The sequence below is a fragment of the Pezoporus occidentalis genome, unplaced genomic scaffold, assembly GCF_034315485.1.
Source record: "Pezoporus occidentalis ecotype Australia unplaced genomic scaffold, CSIRO_AGI_Poc_V1 ctg37, whole genome shotgun sequence".
Classification (NCBI taxonomy): Eukaryota; Metazoa; Chordata; class Aves; order Psittaciformes; family Psittacidae; genus Pezoporus; species Pezoporus occidentalis.
The window spans coordinates 243,039-262,263 of record NW_026915691.1 but is presented as its reverse complement, the minus strand read 5'-3'; the positions used below and the strand labels follow the sequence as shown (position 1 = coordinate 262,263).

Genomic DNA, 19,225 nt, shown 5'->3' with positions numbered 1-19,225 from the left:
TACAAGGCTTAAATCAACAACATCCCCAAACATTTAAAGAGGTTTCCCAGTAACAGTGTTAGAACACCACCATGCACTCTGTTGTAGCTGGATCCATTTTGCTCTTGCATGTTGCTTGCTGTGAAAGGTCAGTGTGCCACATGTAAAAGATGTTCAGGACACCATGCTTTTTTCTAAGGTTGGGTTAGAAATCAACTGTGCTGTTAAGGAGTTTAAACCCCTCCTCTAGTGAGGCTTTCCAAACAGCATCTGAGCCATTTACTGAAACAGGAAGAGCAACATCATTCTGGTCTTGTGACAGAAAATAAGGAGCTGATATTTGGGCTGTCCTAGAGCCCTGTGATGGCTTTTCTGTTAATTTAGGGTGTATATATATATGGTTTCAGGGTAAGCATCAACTATATCCAAGGCCATGTTGGACGGGGCTTGGAGCAACCTGGTCTGGTGGAAGATGTCCCTGCCGTGGCAGGGGATTGGAACTGGATGAGCTTTAAGCTCTCTTTCAACCCAAGCCATTCTGTGGTTCCATGATTCCACATTAGTCGCATGAACGTGTTTTCTCTTCTGGAGCACCATATTAACGTTCTAGCCGTGGTATTTGCTTTGTGTGCTTTAACCTTATGTCTCTCTGTCCTTCATCTGAATGACTCCGTTAATTCTTGGTCCTTTCTTTGATGCGACATTTTGTTGTGTTCTGTTGTGGTACATTCTGATTAGTTTTTTAAATGGACTAATTCTAAAGATCCAGCCTCATTTCATCATAGGAGCTAAACTTGAGAAGTTCAGAAATAAAACTGATACTTGGTCTTTGTCTGAAATCAGTCCATAATTGGAACGGTCCAAGATTGCCGCAGTCACATCAGTAGTTTGCTCAATTTAGCAAGTGGCAGTAGTGATGTAAAAGGAAGTTTTGGCTGTAATAAAAATTAAGTCTGCTCTTTTTAGGTCAACTTCCTTAATCTGGTTCCAGATGCTGGGGGAAGTCCAGTGGCGGTAGCAGCTGCAGAAGACATTGTCTATCTCCTGAAAGCAGAAGATCCTGGCAAAATTCTCCATTCTGTCTATGGCCAGCCTGTGACGTGTCTCGATGTGTCTGCGCATGGAGCTGCCTTTGGGGTCAGAAACTTTGGCTGGTTATTGAATGAGCCCAACCAGGTATTGACTTTTTTTGGTTAAGATTTTTTTATACATTCGTAATTAACAAAAAAAGGAGTTGTGACCTTTTCCTTCCCTGCTGTTCAGCTTCTGACAGTAGAGGGCAGGCATTCTTTCAGTGCCATAATGTGATGCTTCTGTTAGTGTTCTTCTAGTGCACTAAAGGAAAGGAGCTGGTTCACTGTGAATACTTTGCATTCTCTGCTCCAGAGTGAGACCCATCTCATGTATGGTCTTTTAGGGGGAACTTGTCTCAGAAAAAAAAACCAAAGCCTAAAAAACCCAGACATCTCTCAACCTTTCTGATGAGGGCATCTGGAGCAGTGTGTCCAGCCTTGTACATGCAAACGTGCAGTCTCTGCAGGATGCTTCCTTCTTTTTCTGCACCTGAGTGTTTGAACTAAGTTACTTCTGACTTGGTGAGGACGGTGTGAGTGTTGTATTAAAGGAAGCAAAATGATAATTATAGATTTGAAGCCCCCTGTGCTACACTGTGCTGCTTTTATCAGCACATCTTAGCAGTGGCAGGGTAGATTAAAACCAGACTGGTTTTGTAACCCTGCTGAAGACTTGTGGCCAAGGCATACTTCTAATGAAGCTCTTGTCAAACTTCTCTGCTTGCAGGAGAGGCTCTTTTGGGCTTGTAAACCCAAACAGGTAGCATAAATAATTGTATTTTTGGGGGGATCAGAATCCTACTTGAAACCCCACGTAGCTGGTGGCAGCAGCCTGGACACAGCCCCGCTCCAGGACAGGGACCCAGCTGCAGAAAGACCTGTTCGCAGATGCCTTGCAAAGAGTTTCTGTCCCTTTCCTACATCTTGCCTAACTTTTCCACTCCCTCATTTCACTCCAAGTTTTGTAGTTTCACTTTAGGCTTGTGATGGGCTATCAGTAGTGAGGGAAGGAGAGTGCTTCAGGCAGGTGGAGAAAGAAGCAGGAGGTGAGCATCCAGATGAAAAGAGCTGTAGTGTGTAGTGTAAAAATGCAGCGTTTTCTTTGGCAAGCAACTAGAAAGTTTTATTTAGGAGTACCTCTGTGCTAGGAATAGATGTGTCCAGCTGCATCTAATTCCCCCTTAAAACTCAGGTCCACTAGGGAAATGCTGAGGCCACCATAAATACCTTTAGGGTTGAGAGATGCTGCGAGGCCATGCTGTCTTTATTAATTCCTTTGCTGTTCTAATCCAATTCTTTTCCCTGCAGAGGTGGGAGGTTAGAAGGTAAAATTGCCTCATTCAGGGGCATTACCTCGGTCATTGCCTTTGGTGCTTCATAAAGGAATAGAGAAATCTACTTAGGCCCCCGAGCTCCACTCTGTAAAGCCGGACATAATTCCTAATTTACTTCTGAACTCTTTGGTGTTTGCTGGCAGATTGTATTAAGCAGTGCAGCAGCGTGCATCCTAATCAGGGACATGGGACCGAGGTGGCCGGGCTGTGTGTGTGACAAGGACGCTCGCTTGGCATTGCTGCCAGCTGACATCACACTGGAAATTAATTACTAATGTCTATTATGATAATTCTTCACCTCGCACAGACGTGAAGGGACTTTGCATCGGCTCATTACTGTGGTCACCAGTTGACAGTCTGGCTTTAAAAGAGCTTTCCCTCTTGGAAATGGGATGATGGAGAATTCCAGCCCTGTTTTGCTGCTGGCTGGGTTGCTGCTTCTTCTCAGTTTGGGGTTTTCTTTGTTTTTCCTGAGGGATATGTGTTTTCCTTACTCTAAGCTGACAATCCCAATGCTACTGCCTGGTAACCTGCTTTCTGATCAAAATATAGCTAGGAAACCCACCTTTTCCCCTCCCCTCCTCCCCTCTTTTTTTTAATCATTGTCTAATTTTAGCCAAACTTGACAGCAGGGGAGAGATCTGAGGCGTACATTTTGTAAGAACTTTTATGTTGGAGGGGAGGAAAACATCAAGTCTGTGGCATAGACTTGCCTGCTGTTAGATGAGAGGCACACGTGCAGGAATGAGGGGAGAATAGAAATGATTCATTTGTGAGGAGTCCAACTTTCACGTTATTAAGCATCAGACCAACCAGGTATGATGCTGTTTCTTGAAAATCGATCTGTTTAGCACTCCTGGAGCACTTTGGTTGATGTTAAGCTAAGAGAAATTGCTTTAGTGAAGGCTATTTCAGCTGTATTAACCCCACTTGGAATGTACTATTTCCCTTAGATTCCAAAGTCTTGAAATACTGAGATCTGTTTCCTATCTAGGCTCATACATGGCTAATAATACAGACCAGAACCACTAGCCCTGGCTTTCCCTGTCAAGCTTAAGTGATGCTAATGGCATCCACTGGACATGCCCTGAAGGATGACATCTAGCAGATAACATATTACCCTGTGTCATGCAGTCTGGAGACCCAGGATCTCAGTGCTGCAGCAGCATCACAAAGTGATGGCATTCACACGTTTGCATTTTGGGTCTGAGCATTGTATCTAAAATTAAATGCACAGATTTAAAGTAGATCTGGCTTGGGTCCTCTTCATGTCAGGATATAAACCTCCTCCACAGGTAACATTGTCAGGATTAACATCATCCCATTTCTGATGCAATTATCTCACTGATTGTAGGATGTGACTGAAGCTTTTCTCATAGTTATATATTTAGGCATATAGGTATATATAGGTGTATTTATAAGCTTACCTGAATGGACCATCTCCTCTGTAGCTTCAGGTGAGCTTTTCTGCTTGTGGATTATTCCTCTGAGATTTATAAGTGCTTTACCCTCTTGGGATGGGGGAACAAACCCAACTTTCTCCTGTATTAAAATTTAGTTGAAATTGTTTGACATACTCAACAGTTTTTATTGATAGAAAATAATCAACAGAGGAGGATTTTGGTGGTGTTTCTACTAAAGAAGCTTCTTCTAGCCTGGAAGAGGATTTTATTTTAAGCTCATGCTTTTATGCTTCATACCTTCTATGTTACATGCATTATAAGGTGCAGTCCAGAGGATGTCTGTGGTTTTGGCTGCTTTGTGCACAAACTTGAACCTTACTTCAGAACAGATAGATGGGGAAGGGAGGATAGTAATGACTTTAGAGACTCCAACTTAGAAACAGAAGGCTGGATGCATTCAAATGGGGTGACTTGGGAGTTGTTTGTGCTGTTGCTTTTTCGTCTGTTTTGAGCTACTGATTGGCTTATACTTGATGAATGGCATTCAACATCATTTGTCTCATATCATCATCAACTGAAATAATGCCTAGTTTTGCTTCTGTGTTTAATGGTTCTACAATGTTCTTCAGCTCCTTGCTAATGTGAGTGTATCCAGTAGAATTAACTGCTGGAAATGGATGTTATCAGTTAATAGTAAGTCGAAAACCAAATTTTAAATAATCCTTTAAATTGAGTTTCATACTCTACAGTCTCTCTTGGATGATGTATTTAGGTCAGAGCTGCTTTATATAAGCTGTTACATCTTTCTTGCACCTTATTTTAACTAAGATCTTCCTCTTTGTCAACTGGTAAGCTTGCATTAGCGTTGCTGGTGTCGTGTCTCCAGTTCTTGTTGAGTTCCAAAGACTTGACATTATTTTATCTTGATTTTTCTTGTTTAAGAAAAGTGGGTGATTTTTCAGTTTTATTAACCACTGTGGCCCTTGTATATAGTCCAGTTTTCAATTAATTGATCTTTCTGAACTCTTGCTTTTAATACCAGTAGAAGTGCAGGTCTTACCGGTGACTGAATTGGAATGTATGAGACTTGCCCAGATGTTTCTCTGTAGAAGTGGGGAGGGTTAGCAGATCTTTGCAGGTGAAAGGTGTTTTAAATACCTTTTTCTTTATAAACTCTTTGGTACCATGTAGGAGAGACAGAGCTCTTCTTTCTGAGCATCTAAACTGTTTAAGTTCTGTAAGTCAGCCACTGTAAGAAATGAAGTCTACAGACAGACCAGAAGTTGTCCTTGCCTAAATTTTATATGATGTGTGGATTAACGCCTCTCTTGCTGAAGAATAACAACTGTGTTTGCAAATGACCAGAATTAGTTTTGCAAGTTAAAAATAAAAGAATCCCTTTTATATCGGCTGATGTCAAAAATGCCCCATCCCTGGCAGTGTTCAAGGCCAGGTTGGATGGGGCTCGGAGCAAGCTGCTGTAGTGGAAGGTGTCCCTGCCCGTGGCAGGGGGTTGGAACTGGATGAGCTTTAAGGTCCCTTCCAACCCAGACCATCCTGTGGTTCTATGTTCTGCTTTTATATTTGTATCTTTATGTGAATGGCTCAAAATTGGCAGAGCTGCTTAGGTAAGTGTCTTAGGGTTTGAAAATCCAGCTGTGGAGCGTGCCATGAATGTTCAAGGGGATAATCAATGAAAACAAAATAATTCGATCAGGTTATTAAGAATTACCTTGCCTTCCTTTTCCCTGCCCTATCCTTAGGTTGGGGCAAAATGTGTTTCTGGACCAGGGCATGGTTTCTTAGTGAGTGGTGGTTCAGTGGGCAGACGTGCTGTCCTTTCATCTCTGGGTACCTGAACTCTTGCATCAGCCTTCAGCCACAAGTCAAATGAGCCTGGTGACCTCATTCCAGGTCTTAGCAGACATCTGTCCACATCACAAGCCCATCAAGGCTGGCATTGTCCCGGGGGCTGGCAGCCGGGGCTGAGGCAGTGTCCAGTGCTGGAACACCACGGGTTGCAGGTGCATTGGCAGAGTCACATTGCCTAAGCCCGCACGCTGCCTGCTTGCACAATGCTTGGCTCTGCTTCTTGCTACCAGCTTGGAGTCGCACTTTTTAGCTCCAGTCAGACGAAAACTTAGAAGGAAAAACCAAGCTACGCTTGCCTTTAGCTTCATGTGTAGTTTTTACAGCAGATGTATGTATTTGGAGGGCAGGGCAGCATGTATGGTGGCTTTTTGTGCTGCTGGATTTGCTGCAAGCTGCTTAGACCCTGTTGTTTTCGCCGTCCTCTGCGTGGGTCTTTAAGCATTGCTTGAGGCTGCTTGGTGCAGCTCAGCGCATGCGAAATGAGAGCTCTCCCTTGCCAGCCTAGAGTCACCTTTAGGATGGCATGAAAGTCAATTTTCCACATGCTCAGAGAAACGGTTGTGTTACCAGCTTTACACAATGACTTCTCTCTGGCAAGAACTTGCAAAATAGTCTCTCTGGCTGATTGTCAAAAATTACATCATATTGGAGTAAACTGCTTTTAAATCAAACATCCATTATTCATGTATATTAACTGCTTTTATTTATTTATTTATTTTTTACTGGCTGGTTTGTGCCTGATTTACTCTTTTTCTTTCTCTCTGATTGTTTGTTTGTCTCCCTCAGCTGCTCCTTTTAAATCTTAGCTCATCTTGAAATTTATGGAGCCAGAACACTTATCTCTGCGCACCAGTATCAATGCGCTGACCTTGCATTTGTCAACAGTCACATTTTGCTGCTGTTGTTGCCGTGCTATGTGCCACATTTACAGTAGGCAATTCAATACATTTGCACGGGGAAACTGTGCCCCTGAGGCTTGTAAACTTTGAAAATATCCCTTTTTCCACATCACTTGAGAAATAAAACTCAGCCTTGCCGCAGTCCGTACCATATGTTGTACTCAACTGGATGACTTCTGCCGCCAGTGCATGTGGAATAGCCTTACTGCTTTTGTAGGTACCCTTTGAATTGAATGGGTTTCACCTGTGCAAAACCCAGATCCCATTTAATTCATGGTGGACTTGAAATTTCAGGACCCTTTCTTTTGTTGGCAATATTTGTGTGTATTGTGCCTGTGTTCAGGTAGTGTTTTGGGAGGATTTTTCCGATTGGCAGAGGGATGGGCAGAAGGAAGAGGGGGAGAAACCTGAAATGAAGTGCAGATTCGGTTCCCAAAGTTGCTGCTTGTTTCTCTGTCTCTTTGAGCAGCTCAGGGTGTTCTTTTAATGTTTTCTTTTAATCCTCTCTCTCTAAAATGACAGACAGAAAACCTCTCTCCTCGACAGTTCTTTCTGGGAAAGTGCTTCTTCAAGTGGTTATTTGGTAAGGAAAGGGATGTAGGTTTTGAGTGTGGTTTTCCAGTATGCTCTTTGCCAATATTTATGATACTCCATTCAATACTTCATCTAAATAATAACTGCATATACTGTATATAGAGTGCTGTGCCCAGTTCTCAGGTCTTACTCAGTGGTAACTTTTGACAAGAAGCAGAAATGTGATTGCAGAAGGAAACCAGCTCTTTCACAATGCAGTTGTCTGCTGGCTCTCAGCCAGGACAGTGGGTTTGAACACCCCTGCTCTTGTTGAAAGTACCACAGGCTCTTTGATAACAAGTGCTTGGGGATTTGTTGTTTTAATGTTCCATCCAAAAAAGACATCTCCAACAGCACAGGATCCCAAAACACCTGCTGGGGTATTGGACATGCATGGAAGAGTTCCATCAACAGCATTTCCTTCAGTTCCTTGGTTTTTCTTGGAAGTATCTCAACCACACTACATCGACCACGCTTGACCTCACTTAGCTGCAAGATGTAACAAAGCTCACAGCTTAGCTGTTCTGGCTACAGAGACTTTAATTCTTTGTGAATTAATTTAGTCGTCCGGTTTGAGTTCTTGGACAGCATTTAGAGAGAGCTCCTCATACTCACTGCTCAGCAGCTTCGTGATGAGCAGTACCTTCTCCTTTCTTCCTCTGCCTGGTCTCCTGAGTTTGCCAGATTCTTGGTGCCTCTATGCACGAACAGTGGCCACAGGTTAAGACTTGCCCAGCTCATGCAGTAAAGAGGAAAATTAGTCTAATGCACTGTCTTAACAAAAGAGAGAGTATGAGCATGAATAATTAATACCTCTAGTCTGTGGCAATCGGATAAAATGAAGTCCCATTTGCTCAGCCTTATTAAAAGAGAGAGAGGGAGAGGGGGAGATGGTAAAGGTTGTTAAGGGACTTGTAACATGGAAAGAATCGCCTCCGAGATGGATAATGTGTTTTCTAATCTCTGTGGTCTTTAACTAAACATAATGGTGAAGGTACTCTGGCTATTTCTGGCTTGTTGAATTATTCAGCATTCTGGGAGATTGCCTGGCTCTCAGCCAGTAACGTGGACTTTTCATTTGAACAATGTTAATAGGTAACACTTTTTATTTGTGCGTTAGATCCTGATACATCTGCACAGAGTATTTAATGCTCTTCCTCCCCTGTGTCCCTGCAGTCCCTCTGGGGGAAGGATGCTCGTTAGAGTGTTATCCCAGGGCACTTCATTTCACACCCAAATGCTCTTGGTTCACTTACCTTCACTTCGATACCTATTAGGTCACTGGGCTTGGCTGTCCATTATAGGATTATAAATACCTTTAAAAGGGTAATCCCTTTGCAGTGTGCATTATAGGATTATAAACCTCCTAAAGATCTTATGCTTTATCTGCCCTTTAACATGCAGGCCCTTATTTCAAGTCCCTGTTGACCAGGTATTTTCATTATTTCTCCTTGGCCTTTGTAAAGAAAATCCTTGTTGCCTTAGGATGCTGTAGGAGAGCTCATCAGAAGTGTTCTAGCAACTTCAGGACTGTCATCAGTGTGCTTTTAAACCCCTGTCTTCAAGCAATTATTATGCAGACTTCAAGAAGCATTCCGAGTTCTTTCTGTTTCTTTACCTGTCAGTTTGTCTAGGTGAGGTTTTGGAATTCATTTGCAGGCCATAGAAGCACTCAGGACAGAAGTTGAGTTTAAAGATGGGCAAAACCTGGATGTGGAAAATAATAAAGGGAGTCTTTCTTCCAACGATCGAAGTATTGGTTACAAATACACACGTGCATCAAAACTAACCCAACAGTCTTTAAAAGAAGGGAGACTGACATGGGGAAAGAAGGAATTGGAGGGAGTAGAAGATAAGACAGAATCTTTCCTTCCAGTTTTGTGGATCTGAACCTTTCCTTTTCTACACTCTCATCCTTAAATGCAGACACTTTAAATTGGTGCCCACCTACAAGTTGTGTGAGAAGAAATAAATAATGCTTTGGCTGGTGCTACCTACATGAGGATTGCCACAGGTCTAAACTGGAGCATTCAAGCAGGAGAAGGTGTAATATTTGCCCCAGTGTGTAAAACAGGGGAGTCTTTAAATGCTGTATGGAAGCAATTTTTCATTGTAGTCTTTCACGGCCATAACTGAATTTTCAAGGACGTATCATATGTTTATAGGATAGATGGGAGCTATGGGCATTTAGAGAAATTAATAGTTTATGGATGTTCACTTTAAGTATTAGCCCCAGGGGACTTTGGAGAAAAGCAGCATTTGTCCCTCTCTGGAGTTTCAGTGTACAGCTGGGAAGGGCTGGTTCACAGCCTCAACTGGGAGCTGGAACATGTTGCTCTTGACCCGAGCTTTTATTGTTCCTAAGTTGAATTCAGCAGTTTATTGACTTTGTCTTTTGTTCCAAACTTTCCGAGGAGAAATTTGGTTGCCAGGCACAGATATTAATTTCCTTTGCACAAGGTACCTTGCCAGAACATCATTATCTCTGGGTTTGGTTAGTGGGAAGCTGTGCTGCAAGTGAGAACAGGTTGTAAATTGGTCTTTACCTTCAAGACTGATGTTTTCAGGCAGTTTGTAGCAACTTTTTCATAGCTATGGAAGTTTAAATTCGTGTTTAGCCACATTTATGTCCAAAGTCTCCCTGCAAAGCTGGAGTCTGCCTTGCTTTACAGAGCTTGGGTAAAATTGCTGTAATTTTGAGGGTCTTGAGGATAAAAACTGCATGCTAAAGATTGCTGCTTGAGGCAGCTTCACAAAGACAAGGCTGGGAAAGGGAACTACTTGGGAGATTATTACAAGCAACTGAGGAAGTCAGGTATGAATGTGTTGATTCTAGGGGGGAGCTGATAACATGTCTGAATAAAACTGTGCCTGCTCTTTAGCTGGGAGAAAAAGCAGGTGGAGGAAACCTGCAAATTCTCTGCCTTTCTTTGCTGTATTCCAAGACATTTATGAAGCTTTAATCCTATTGCCTAGAGGCATCCATCACAAAATGATCCCCTCCTGCTCTCTTAACTTGACATTTCAGATGCTTACTGGAATTGCAGAGATAGGGAGTAAAAGGCTGTGTCACTACCACTGCTGTGGCAAATGTAGAAATGATATGTACAGATAGTGGAATATTTATTAAGCTGCATGTGGATAAGATCAGAAAAGCACAAGTTAAAAATACTGATATATCCTTGACATAGTCGTGCTGATGTTGCCCTGGAAGCCCTAAGTTCTGTCTGAGGTTTTAACTCCCATTGCTCTTTTCATGGTCACGGGTTTCTTTTAAATTAAAGGAGCATCACCATGAAATTTGGTGATGTTTATGGAGTTATGGAGGCCCAGGTGCTGTGCTGAGCTCCACTGGGCTATGACCAGTACGTTTCTCTGTTTCTAAAAGTATTTGCTCTGCTAAATTGAAAAGCCCAAGTAACTGAACCTCATCTGGCCCCACAGGAGAGACAGTGAACGTGAGTAAACTGATCACTGCGCACTGGAGAGGCAGCTGAACAGAAGGGAGAGAGCACATACCCTCTTCCAGGCTCTGGTCGAATCATCTTGGATGTTGCTTAAATCAGACTTGTTTTTATTCCTTCCCCATCTGAACTGCCACTTGAGATGTAATGTTTCTCTTTATCTGTTTGTGCTGTGATCTGTACAGAAGCCATCAGCAGGGCCTGTCAGCGCTGCGGCGGTGTTTGTTCAGTTCTGCTCTTCCATTTGTGCTGTATTTGATTGAATCTTTCTTGCAGAGTCCATCTGTCTAAACCTTCAAAATGTTAATTTTGTTTACCTTTACTCTCTCAAATATTAAAATTGCTGAAGAAACTGTTTGCTTTTCCATGGAAGCCTTAAAACTCTGAGCTGGAGAAAATCCCCATGGCTTCTTTTGCCTGCCTGAGAGCTATACCTTCTGATAGTGGTTGGCAAGAGCCTTGCATCCTTGCTTCTTGATTCTTGATGACTCCATTGTGAAACTTGATTTCCTTCTTTCTGAGGGTGTTGTTGCCCTTCTTAACAGGGGTAGTTCTGTATCTTGGTTGTTTACCATCTCTGATGGTAAGAACTCTGCTTTGCTTCACACGGCAGCAAAATGTACTTGTGCTCCTGCTAAATTTAGCCAGTGTTTGTTCTCTTTCTACCAGATTCTTCTTTACAATCTGGAAACAAGTCAGTGTCTGAAGAAGATGGGGAACTCCATAGGTGACTTTACCTGTGTCAACCTCCAGAACAGTCCTCCAAACATGCTTGTAACAGGCAATAAAGACAGAAGGTAGGTACTACCAAGATCTGTAACCCATCTCAAATTAGCTTACTTCTATCCTGCTGTCCTACATCTGGACCTGCTAGAATTTGTTTCTCCTCTAATGTTTCAAAAGCAGCCTGCATGAACTTCAGGAACAAAATATTAGGTAATAGTTGGATGTGGCTGCCAGTTTGCTTTGTTTCAGAAAGCTCCATGGGAAGACTTTCTTTTTAAGCCATTTGGTGGACGCAGTTGGTGTACGGCCCAGCGAGACCACTTGGAATCTCTTCCACTTCCCCACCACCACCCGCAAAATGAGTTTGGCATTTAAAAGCTCACTTTCTGATATTAAAAAAATAACCTAAGGGATGAATCATGTAGGATGAGATGGGTCCGTCTGCCAAATGATGTCAAGAGTGTATTTCGGAACACTGTGATGTCCCTCAGGTGACAAAAAAAAGAGACTTTCATATGAACAGATTCCAGCTTCTATTTAGCTGATTAGCAGCTTTCTCTTTAACTCCTTGGCTTGGGGAGTAGGATTTTCCCAGCACAATATCTGGTGCCAGGATTGGACGCGCTGGGAACAGTCAGTGCGAAAGGATTAAAGTGCTTAAAAAGACCCTTTGAGTCCAATTTTTAGATTTTCTTTTTTTGGCTAGTTATTTGTGGGGTCTGATCCAGTGCACCAAAGGAGATGTGGGATGGCAAGGAGCCAGTCTCTAATGGCTCCCTGTTCCTTCCCTCCTCCTTTCTGCACTGGGCATCGGGCTGCAGGTGGTGGTCTGGTGTGGTGGTGGGTATCAGATTGTAAGGCGGATACTTCCCTTTGCCAAATCCCAGACCTCTGTCCCGCCAGTGCAGCAGCTTGCAAAAATGATTATTTTGTCAAACAGCTTTTTTTCCTTCTCAGCAAATAGGCAGCGCAACCAAAACTCACACTTCCTCAGCAAAGAGGTTAAGGAAATAGCTGAAGTTTGACAAGCGTAATTGAAACCGCGACATTTGGGGGGTTTTCTTCTTCTAAAAGCAGATAATTGAGTCTCTAAAACACCCCAGTAAAACCACCTCCAATTTTGATCTCTTGCACAATGATGGGAGAGTTAATAAAGTTGATGTAGAATCATAGAATAGTTTGGGTTGGAAGGGACCTTCAGAGGTCGTCTGGTCCAGTCCCCCCTGACGGAGCAGTTACATCAGGTTGCCCAGGACCCGCATCCGGCCTTGGTATCTCTTAAGTGAGGTTGAAATTTATTCCCTTTGTACTAAATGTCTGTGCTCTTTCCCCTCCAGAAGGCTCAGTTTTTCAGCTCAAGCATTGGCTGAGTTCAGGGGATCACTATTGCAAGAAGTTAGGAATCAACAGTTCAGCAAATAAGTTTGGCATGCAGGAGGCAAGGCCATGTGTATCTCAGAGGTCATTTCCTTGTGTGTTGCTGCAGGAAGGGCATGAACAGGTAAATGAGACTTCAACATTCACAGCCCTGTTATGAAGCAGTGTACTAAATAGGGACCTTGCCCCTGATGGCCAGTGGGAAAAGTTCCTGCTTGAATTAAGTTCACGTTTTCCCTAGTGTATGCTACTCTTTTATTCAGAGAGATCTGATTAACAGGGAGTGTGTGCTGATGCACTGCACTACAGCATCCTTTTCCCTGGTGGTACCTATGGTGATGAATAGCGTTGGGAAAGCAAACATATGGCAAGGCCAGTGTATTGTGTGGCTGAAAGGTGTGGAGCAAAACACGTATTCCATGCTCTCCTTAAAGGCAAGTAAGCTTCTGAGGTACTCTAACAGCAGAATCAAAGCCTGGTCATGATAATACCTTCCTCACAGCTCCCTTGAACCTGGATGAATCTGAAGTGCTCCCACTGAGCCCAGCTGCTGAGGCAGGAGACACTGGGCCATGCCAGGTCTGCATCAGAGCATCACATTAAATTTGCAAAATGCTTTTTTCCTTTTTTTTGTTAAAGCACATCTAAACAACTCAAGTGTGCCTCTAATTCTTGCCAGGGTGTGCCAGAATGGACACCTGCCTGAAACCTGGGTCCTCGCTAATGAAATAACCAGGGCACAATCAGATCTTTGTTTCCAGCAGTGCTTACCAAACAGAAGGAGCTTTGATTGCTGTGCAGAACACATGCAGTAAGACAGGGAGAGTGCTGGGTGTGAACACTTCCAAAATACCCCATCCTTACCCAAAACACAGCTCTAATAGGTAGCCAAAGCTTCTCTCTGCTGGAGTTGGAGAAAGCAAGAAGTCCTTTTCACCATCAGCAGCTGTTGTGGTGGGGTTTTCCTATGGGTGACTGAAGAGCCACACAAAGCATGCTCCTCGCTCTGTTCCAGCATGTTTTTCCACATGTCAGATGGATGTTGCTCTGTTGGAGTTTTGGATTGTTCTGTTGCCTTTTATTTCAGTGGCTGAAATGTGTTATTTGTAAAATCATATGATGCAATCTCCATTTGAGAAAGGAAAAGGAAAGACTTGCAACACCATTAGGATCATAGCAGGGGTATGGAATAAAGTAGAGTTAATGTGTTGGAACAAGTGTGTTTTGGCCTTTTCTGGCATTAATGTGTACCTGATGGTTTCACTCTCGATAGCCATCAGCTGGGAGGAGCTTTCTCTGGCTTCTTTCCAAATCTGAGATCAGTATTTCTCCTTCTGTTTTCACTTGCTGCATTATTATTTTAATTCACTTATGTACTTTACTTGATCTCATAATATATCAGGGTCAAAAAATCATACTCCTTTGTGCGATGCACTGGGTTTAAAACGACACCGTGAGCTTTAACTGGTTTTGTGGACGTGTTGCAGTGGTTGCAATCCTCAGCTCTTTCTCTGCTGTTCTGCTCCTAGCCGAGTCTTCAGTACGTTTCCCTTCAGAACCCTTTGTGTGACTGAGCAATAACTTCTGCAAACCAGATGTACCTAAAAGCCACCCACAGTCAGTAGCTGTGGTTTTGAAATCCAAAGAGATCCTGATCGCTGGGTGCTTGGGCAGTGCTTTGTATCAATATTGGTGATGAACTCAAGTGTACAAACCTGTAATTCCCTTGACTTACCTTTCGAATTGCCACGTTTAGTCTCTTCCATAATCTTTGCAATAATAGCCCTTTCCTTGATCCTCATAATATTACCCCTCAGGCACAGTGGATGTGGGCTGGGTACCAAGGGGGAGGATGTGTTAGCAGCATGCCCAAAACACAGGACTTCGTGCTTCAAGGCAATGCTAACGTGTTGGGAGGCACAGATAGAGAAACTTTATCCAAATTTCACTTACGTTTTATATCACCCATGACTTGTGAAGAGATTTTTGAGCCTGACTCAAAAAATCTTTCACAGAAACCAGAGTGAAAATTCAGTGGTGAGAAGCGTGAATCATATGGGATTTGTGGCCCTGTAGTGGTCATGGGACTACTGCTGTCCTAGACCTGTTTTCATAGCCCCAGAAAGTACTTGTGCTGTCAGAACCCACAAGCTGCACACCCAGATCTGGTTTGATCTCTGTCCTTTCTTTGCTTTCATTTAGGGTCAGGGTGTTCGACCTCCGCAGAAGTGAATCCCTGTGCTCCCTCTATGCCCACCAGTTAGGAGTGTCTGCGGTCCAGATGGATGACTGGAAGATCGTCAGTGGAGGGGAAGAGGGCTTGGTCTGTGTGTGGGACCAGCGGATGGGCACCAAGCTCTGGGAAATGCATGCCAGGTAATTTTGTCTGCACCTGTTGCAAGGGTGTTTATAGGATCTGATAGACAGGAGGAATGTGGGAATGGGATGATCCAGGACCAAAAGGATAACATCCCCTGTCTGAAGCTGCTGAGAGTTCTGTTGTCGTGTGATTTGGGAACAGATTGCCTCCCCACCTGGAGTCTTGTGCATGGAAATTGTTTCCCCTGCATTTCTCATGAAGATCACAGAATCACAGAAACATGTGATTCTGTGGCCTTTACATAGAATCCCAGCCTGGTTTGGGTGGGAAGGGAACTTAAAGCTCATCCAGTTCCATCCCCCTGCCACGGGCAGGGCCATCTTCGACTAGACCAGCTTGCTCCACGGAGCCACGGTTTCTCTGGCCACTGTCTTCTCCCTGCCCCATCCCCATCCAGTATTTACTTTATTGAAACTTGGATTTAAAGTGCTGGACTCCTGGCTGTCGCTTTTCAGAGTGCCTGCTTCTGGCTGTCTCTATGCACTGTAGCCTTACGCAATCCCTGTGTTTCTGTTCACCTCATCCGCACATTCAGTCAAATCCAGGTTGGTATTTAAATTTAAACTCATTTAAATATTAAAATACCAGTTTGTACTGAGAGCACAAGTAGTGCCGTACTGCAAGTACAAGCAGAGATGAGTATCCTGGAGTTGTCAGAAGACTGTTGGTTGCTGCAGCCAAATGATTTCTTACTCAAAGCATGGTTCCGAAGGGCTTTGTCTGAATGAAGACCTGCAGGATTTAGTGCCTTGTAAGTCTGAGTGATAACCCTACTAAAATGAACAGATAAATCCCGATAACTTTGTTTTTAATGCATCTTCCCCAAAGAGGAGCTAGATGAGGTATTTACAGTGAGACAAGTTCAAGCTGAAGTTGTCACTGATTAATGGCAGGTACCACCTTTTCTTTTGACCCTGTGAATTATAAAGCCGGTTGTGATGTGGCTGATGCATTAAGGACAATCTTGCATTGATTGTCTCCTGGAGCGGCACTAATGAGCATGCCAAGAAGGAGGGCAGATCTGAGCTTTGGGGTGTGCTAAAAGTGAAATCATTAGGTTAAACATTTAAAATACTGTTTAATCTATATAGGGATCAGAAGGGATCACTTCAATCAAAAAGGCTTGCTTGGATAAGAAGGTGTGTGTGTATTGTTTTCCATGCCTTCAGCCAGGTGTCATGAATGGAAAGCAGGGGCAGAAGTAGAGAGAGGTGACAGGAGACAAGGAGGTGAGCCATCTTAATCTGAGAAGATAAATTACTCCTGCTTGAACAGTAAATGCTGTTACAGTGGTTCAGGATTAGTTCACTCACAGTGAGAGGAAAAGGACTGGAGAGCAGACCTCTTAGTTTGTGCCACACAGTGCACTTCTAAATCAGCCATAGCTCGGTGCCTGGCGTGTGGGGGTCCTGGGTGTGCCCATCCCTCCTTTGGGAAAGCAGGCCTTAAAGCAGCAAGGCAAGCAGGCCGGCAGAATCCCTTGCAGCCTGTGTGCTGCCGAGTGTCTTAGAATCACAGAACCAACCAGGTTGGAAAAGACCTTTAAGATCATCACATCCAGTCATTCCCCACCACTGCCAAGGCCACCACTGCCCCATGGCACTGAGGCCTCATCTCCACGGGGTGTGAACACTTGCAGGGACAGTGACTGCAGCCCTGCCCTGGGCAGCCTGTTCCAATGCCTGAGCACCCTCTGGGGCAGGAATTGTTCCTCAGCTCCATCTAAACCTGCCCTGGGCAGCTTGAGGCCGTTTCCTCTTGTCCTGTCACTTGTTACTTCGAGAAGAGACCGACCTCCTGTCAGGCAGTTGTAGGGATGGATACGGTCCCCCTGAGCCTTCTCTTCTCCAAAGAACCCCACGTGTGTTCTGATAACAGCCCACTAGATGGGGGTAAAAGCTGCGTTCATCTGCTCCGGAGAGGAGAAGTGCAGATTCCCAACCTCTCTCCGTGGAGAGGGCGCTGTTTTAAGTAAATTCCTATTTAATCCAGAGCAACTCCTTTCCTGCGCTTGCATTTTAAGTCTAATGTAGGTGTCACCTCACCCAGTGCTGTGGGTTGGTTTTCAGGCATCCAGTCCGCCACATATGGTTTAATGCTCACAGCCTCATCACTGCGAACATCCCTGATGAGAAAAGTCTTCCAGGCACCAGCATCACGGATGATGACCTTACTGTGCACCACAAGTGAGTATCCCAGCTCTGAGGGGTGGGATTTGTGGCACTGGGAAGATCTGCTTTAGCAAAGTGGCCCACTAAGCAGCCAGGTCATGATCCAGAGCAGTAATAGAGAAGGTATAGCAAAAAGAAGTTTAAAGATAAGGCTTTCAAAGCCCATTGATGAATTGACTCTTTACTTCCAACCACTTCTTTTTCAGCAGGAGAATGTAAAGGCCACAGAAGCCAGACTGGGAATGCAGCCCTTTCCTGCTCTAAATATTAGTAGTGGTACCTCCTGCTAAAGGAAAACTACTGGTATTTCTGCTCCAGGTTTTGGTATTTCCATCTTAGATGGCTCTTAGCATGTCTAATGGAACTGCCAATCTCCAGTGTACTTACGTTCCCCCTTCCAGAACAGATGAGATCTGTTTCAGCAGATGACAGTCATGTCTCTGCAGTGCTGAAGTGAATGATTCACTGTTTGTTTCCAGGGCTTAGTGGGTCCCTGGAAGGAAGCAGGAGGGAGTTTTCTGTGTTAAAACTGCACAGACAGCCCTAGTGCAGAAGAGATTTACATTCAGCTTCTGGAGCATCGGATTCTGAATCTTCATGGCGATCTCTAGCTTTGTTTCCCCTGTTGGAATATGTAATTCAGCCATATAAAATGATGTGTCCTGGTTGTGTTTTGTGCAGGTATCGAGGAATCATTTATGCCTACGAGTTCTCAGCAGACCAGTTGGCTGTAGAAAGTGTCCTTCCAATCTGCCGCTCTTCCTATGATGAAGTGACTGGTTACAACTACAACATTGGCCTTGCAGTTCCCTATGATAACATTTAGGTAACTCACTTCACTTGGCTTCTGAGGTCCAGCCCTCTGCCAAGTACATGGCCAAAGGCAAAAAGGAAATCCACATGGGATAAGAGCCAAAAAGACGGGCTTGCAGGCACGTGGAGTGGGTTGAGCATCTGCTGAAAACCTGGGGATATGAACAAGAAGAGAAAGGTTCTAACACTAAAATATGCTGCTGCCCAAACAAAACCTGTGCTGGAACGGAGAGAAGGGGAACAGTAAACAGTGTTCCTTCCTGCTGCTTGTGGGAACAACACTGCTGATCCCATCCTGGCACAGGACACAGTCAGGAAGCGAGAGCCCTGAGTGGCAAACTGCAGGGGTAGTGGGAGGCTGGGAGCACATTGGGGAGTTGGTGCTTATCCTGAGAGGAGAAAATAACCACCAAGGACTTGGAAGAAGCATCCTGCTGAGCCACGTGGCTGGAATTTCTTTCCTTGTAACGAGCTGCTCATTCTGATTTTCCTTGGGGTGCATCAGAACGTGTCTGAGAACAGGTCCATGAGTAAAAGGTGGTTGGGAGAGGGGGTTATGATGGCGAGGGAGGGGAAGGGTGGCCCTGGCCAGGCTGGATGCTGGGACACTCAGCAGGCCACACGCATCAAAATGATTTTAAATTAAATTATTTTTGTAAGTCTCTAAAATAGAATTAAATTTTTTCTAATGGTAACGTGTTTGTGAGGGGTTTGTTCACAAAATTAACCAGCCCCTGTGCACTGCAGCAGTGGCTCTCATGGCTCAGGTTTGTCGTCAGGTTGGTTTGTTGCTGGATCATGCCCTTCCACCATGCACCTTCCACAGGAACTTGGGGTTCCAACACTGTCCTTGCTTCTAAGCTGGGAACTACTCATGTTGGAGTAATGGAACTGAAGGGGTGAACTGGCTGCAATCCCTCTGTATGGGTAACTAGCACTAGCACTGTGGAGAAGCATCCAGGCTGAAGGGTAGATGTGATGAAATCGAGAAGTAAGGCTTTAGCTTAAACCCCAGTTGCACTGACATAGGTAGAACCAGTTTGGTGAATAAGAGCACATATCCTGCATGGATATGTTTTACTGGTTTAAAACTATTTTATGGGGGTGCTTTGCCCTTGTGAACTTACTGGTGCAAACCCAGAGCCATGTAAATGAGTTTAA

General features: G+C 44.1%; 1 protein-coding gene across 2 annotated transcripts in view; it reads left to right on the top strand.

Moving 5' to 3' along the window:
- The window catches only part of FBXW8 (F-box and WD repeat domain containing 8), a 54,033-nt gene extending 35,274 nt beyond the window's left edge, over window positions 1-18,759 (top strand). The window contains exons 7-11 of one of the 2 annotated variants that reach the window (XM_062631136.1): window positions 946-1,155; window positions 11,267-11,394; window positions 14,903-15,076; window positions 17,186-17,266; window positions 17,933-18,759. In XM_062631136.1, the coding sequence (XP_062487120.1) occupies window positions 946-1,155; window positions 11,267-11,394; window positions 14,903-15,076; window positions 17,186-17,266; window positions 17,933-18,077 (738 nt within the window). In that variant the 3' untranslated portion in view covers window positions 18,078-18,759. Of the gene's footprint in view, window positions 1-945; window positions 1,156-11,266; window positions 11,395-14,902; window positions 15,077-17,149; window positions 17,267-17,932 lie in introns of both variants that reach the window. The other variant, XM_062631135.1, reaches the window with a different exon arrangement.
- Window positions 18,760-19,225: the final 466 nt, after the last annotated feature.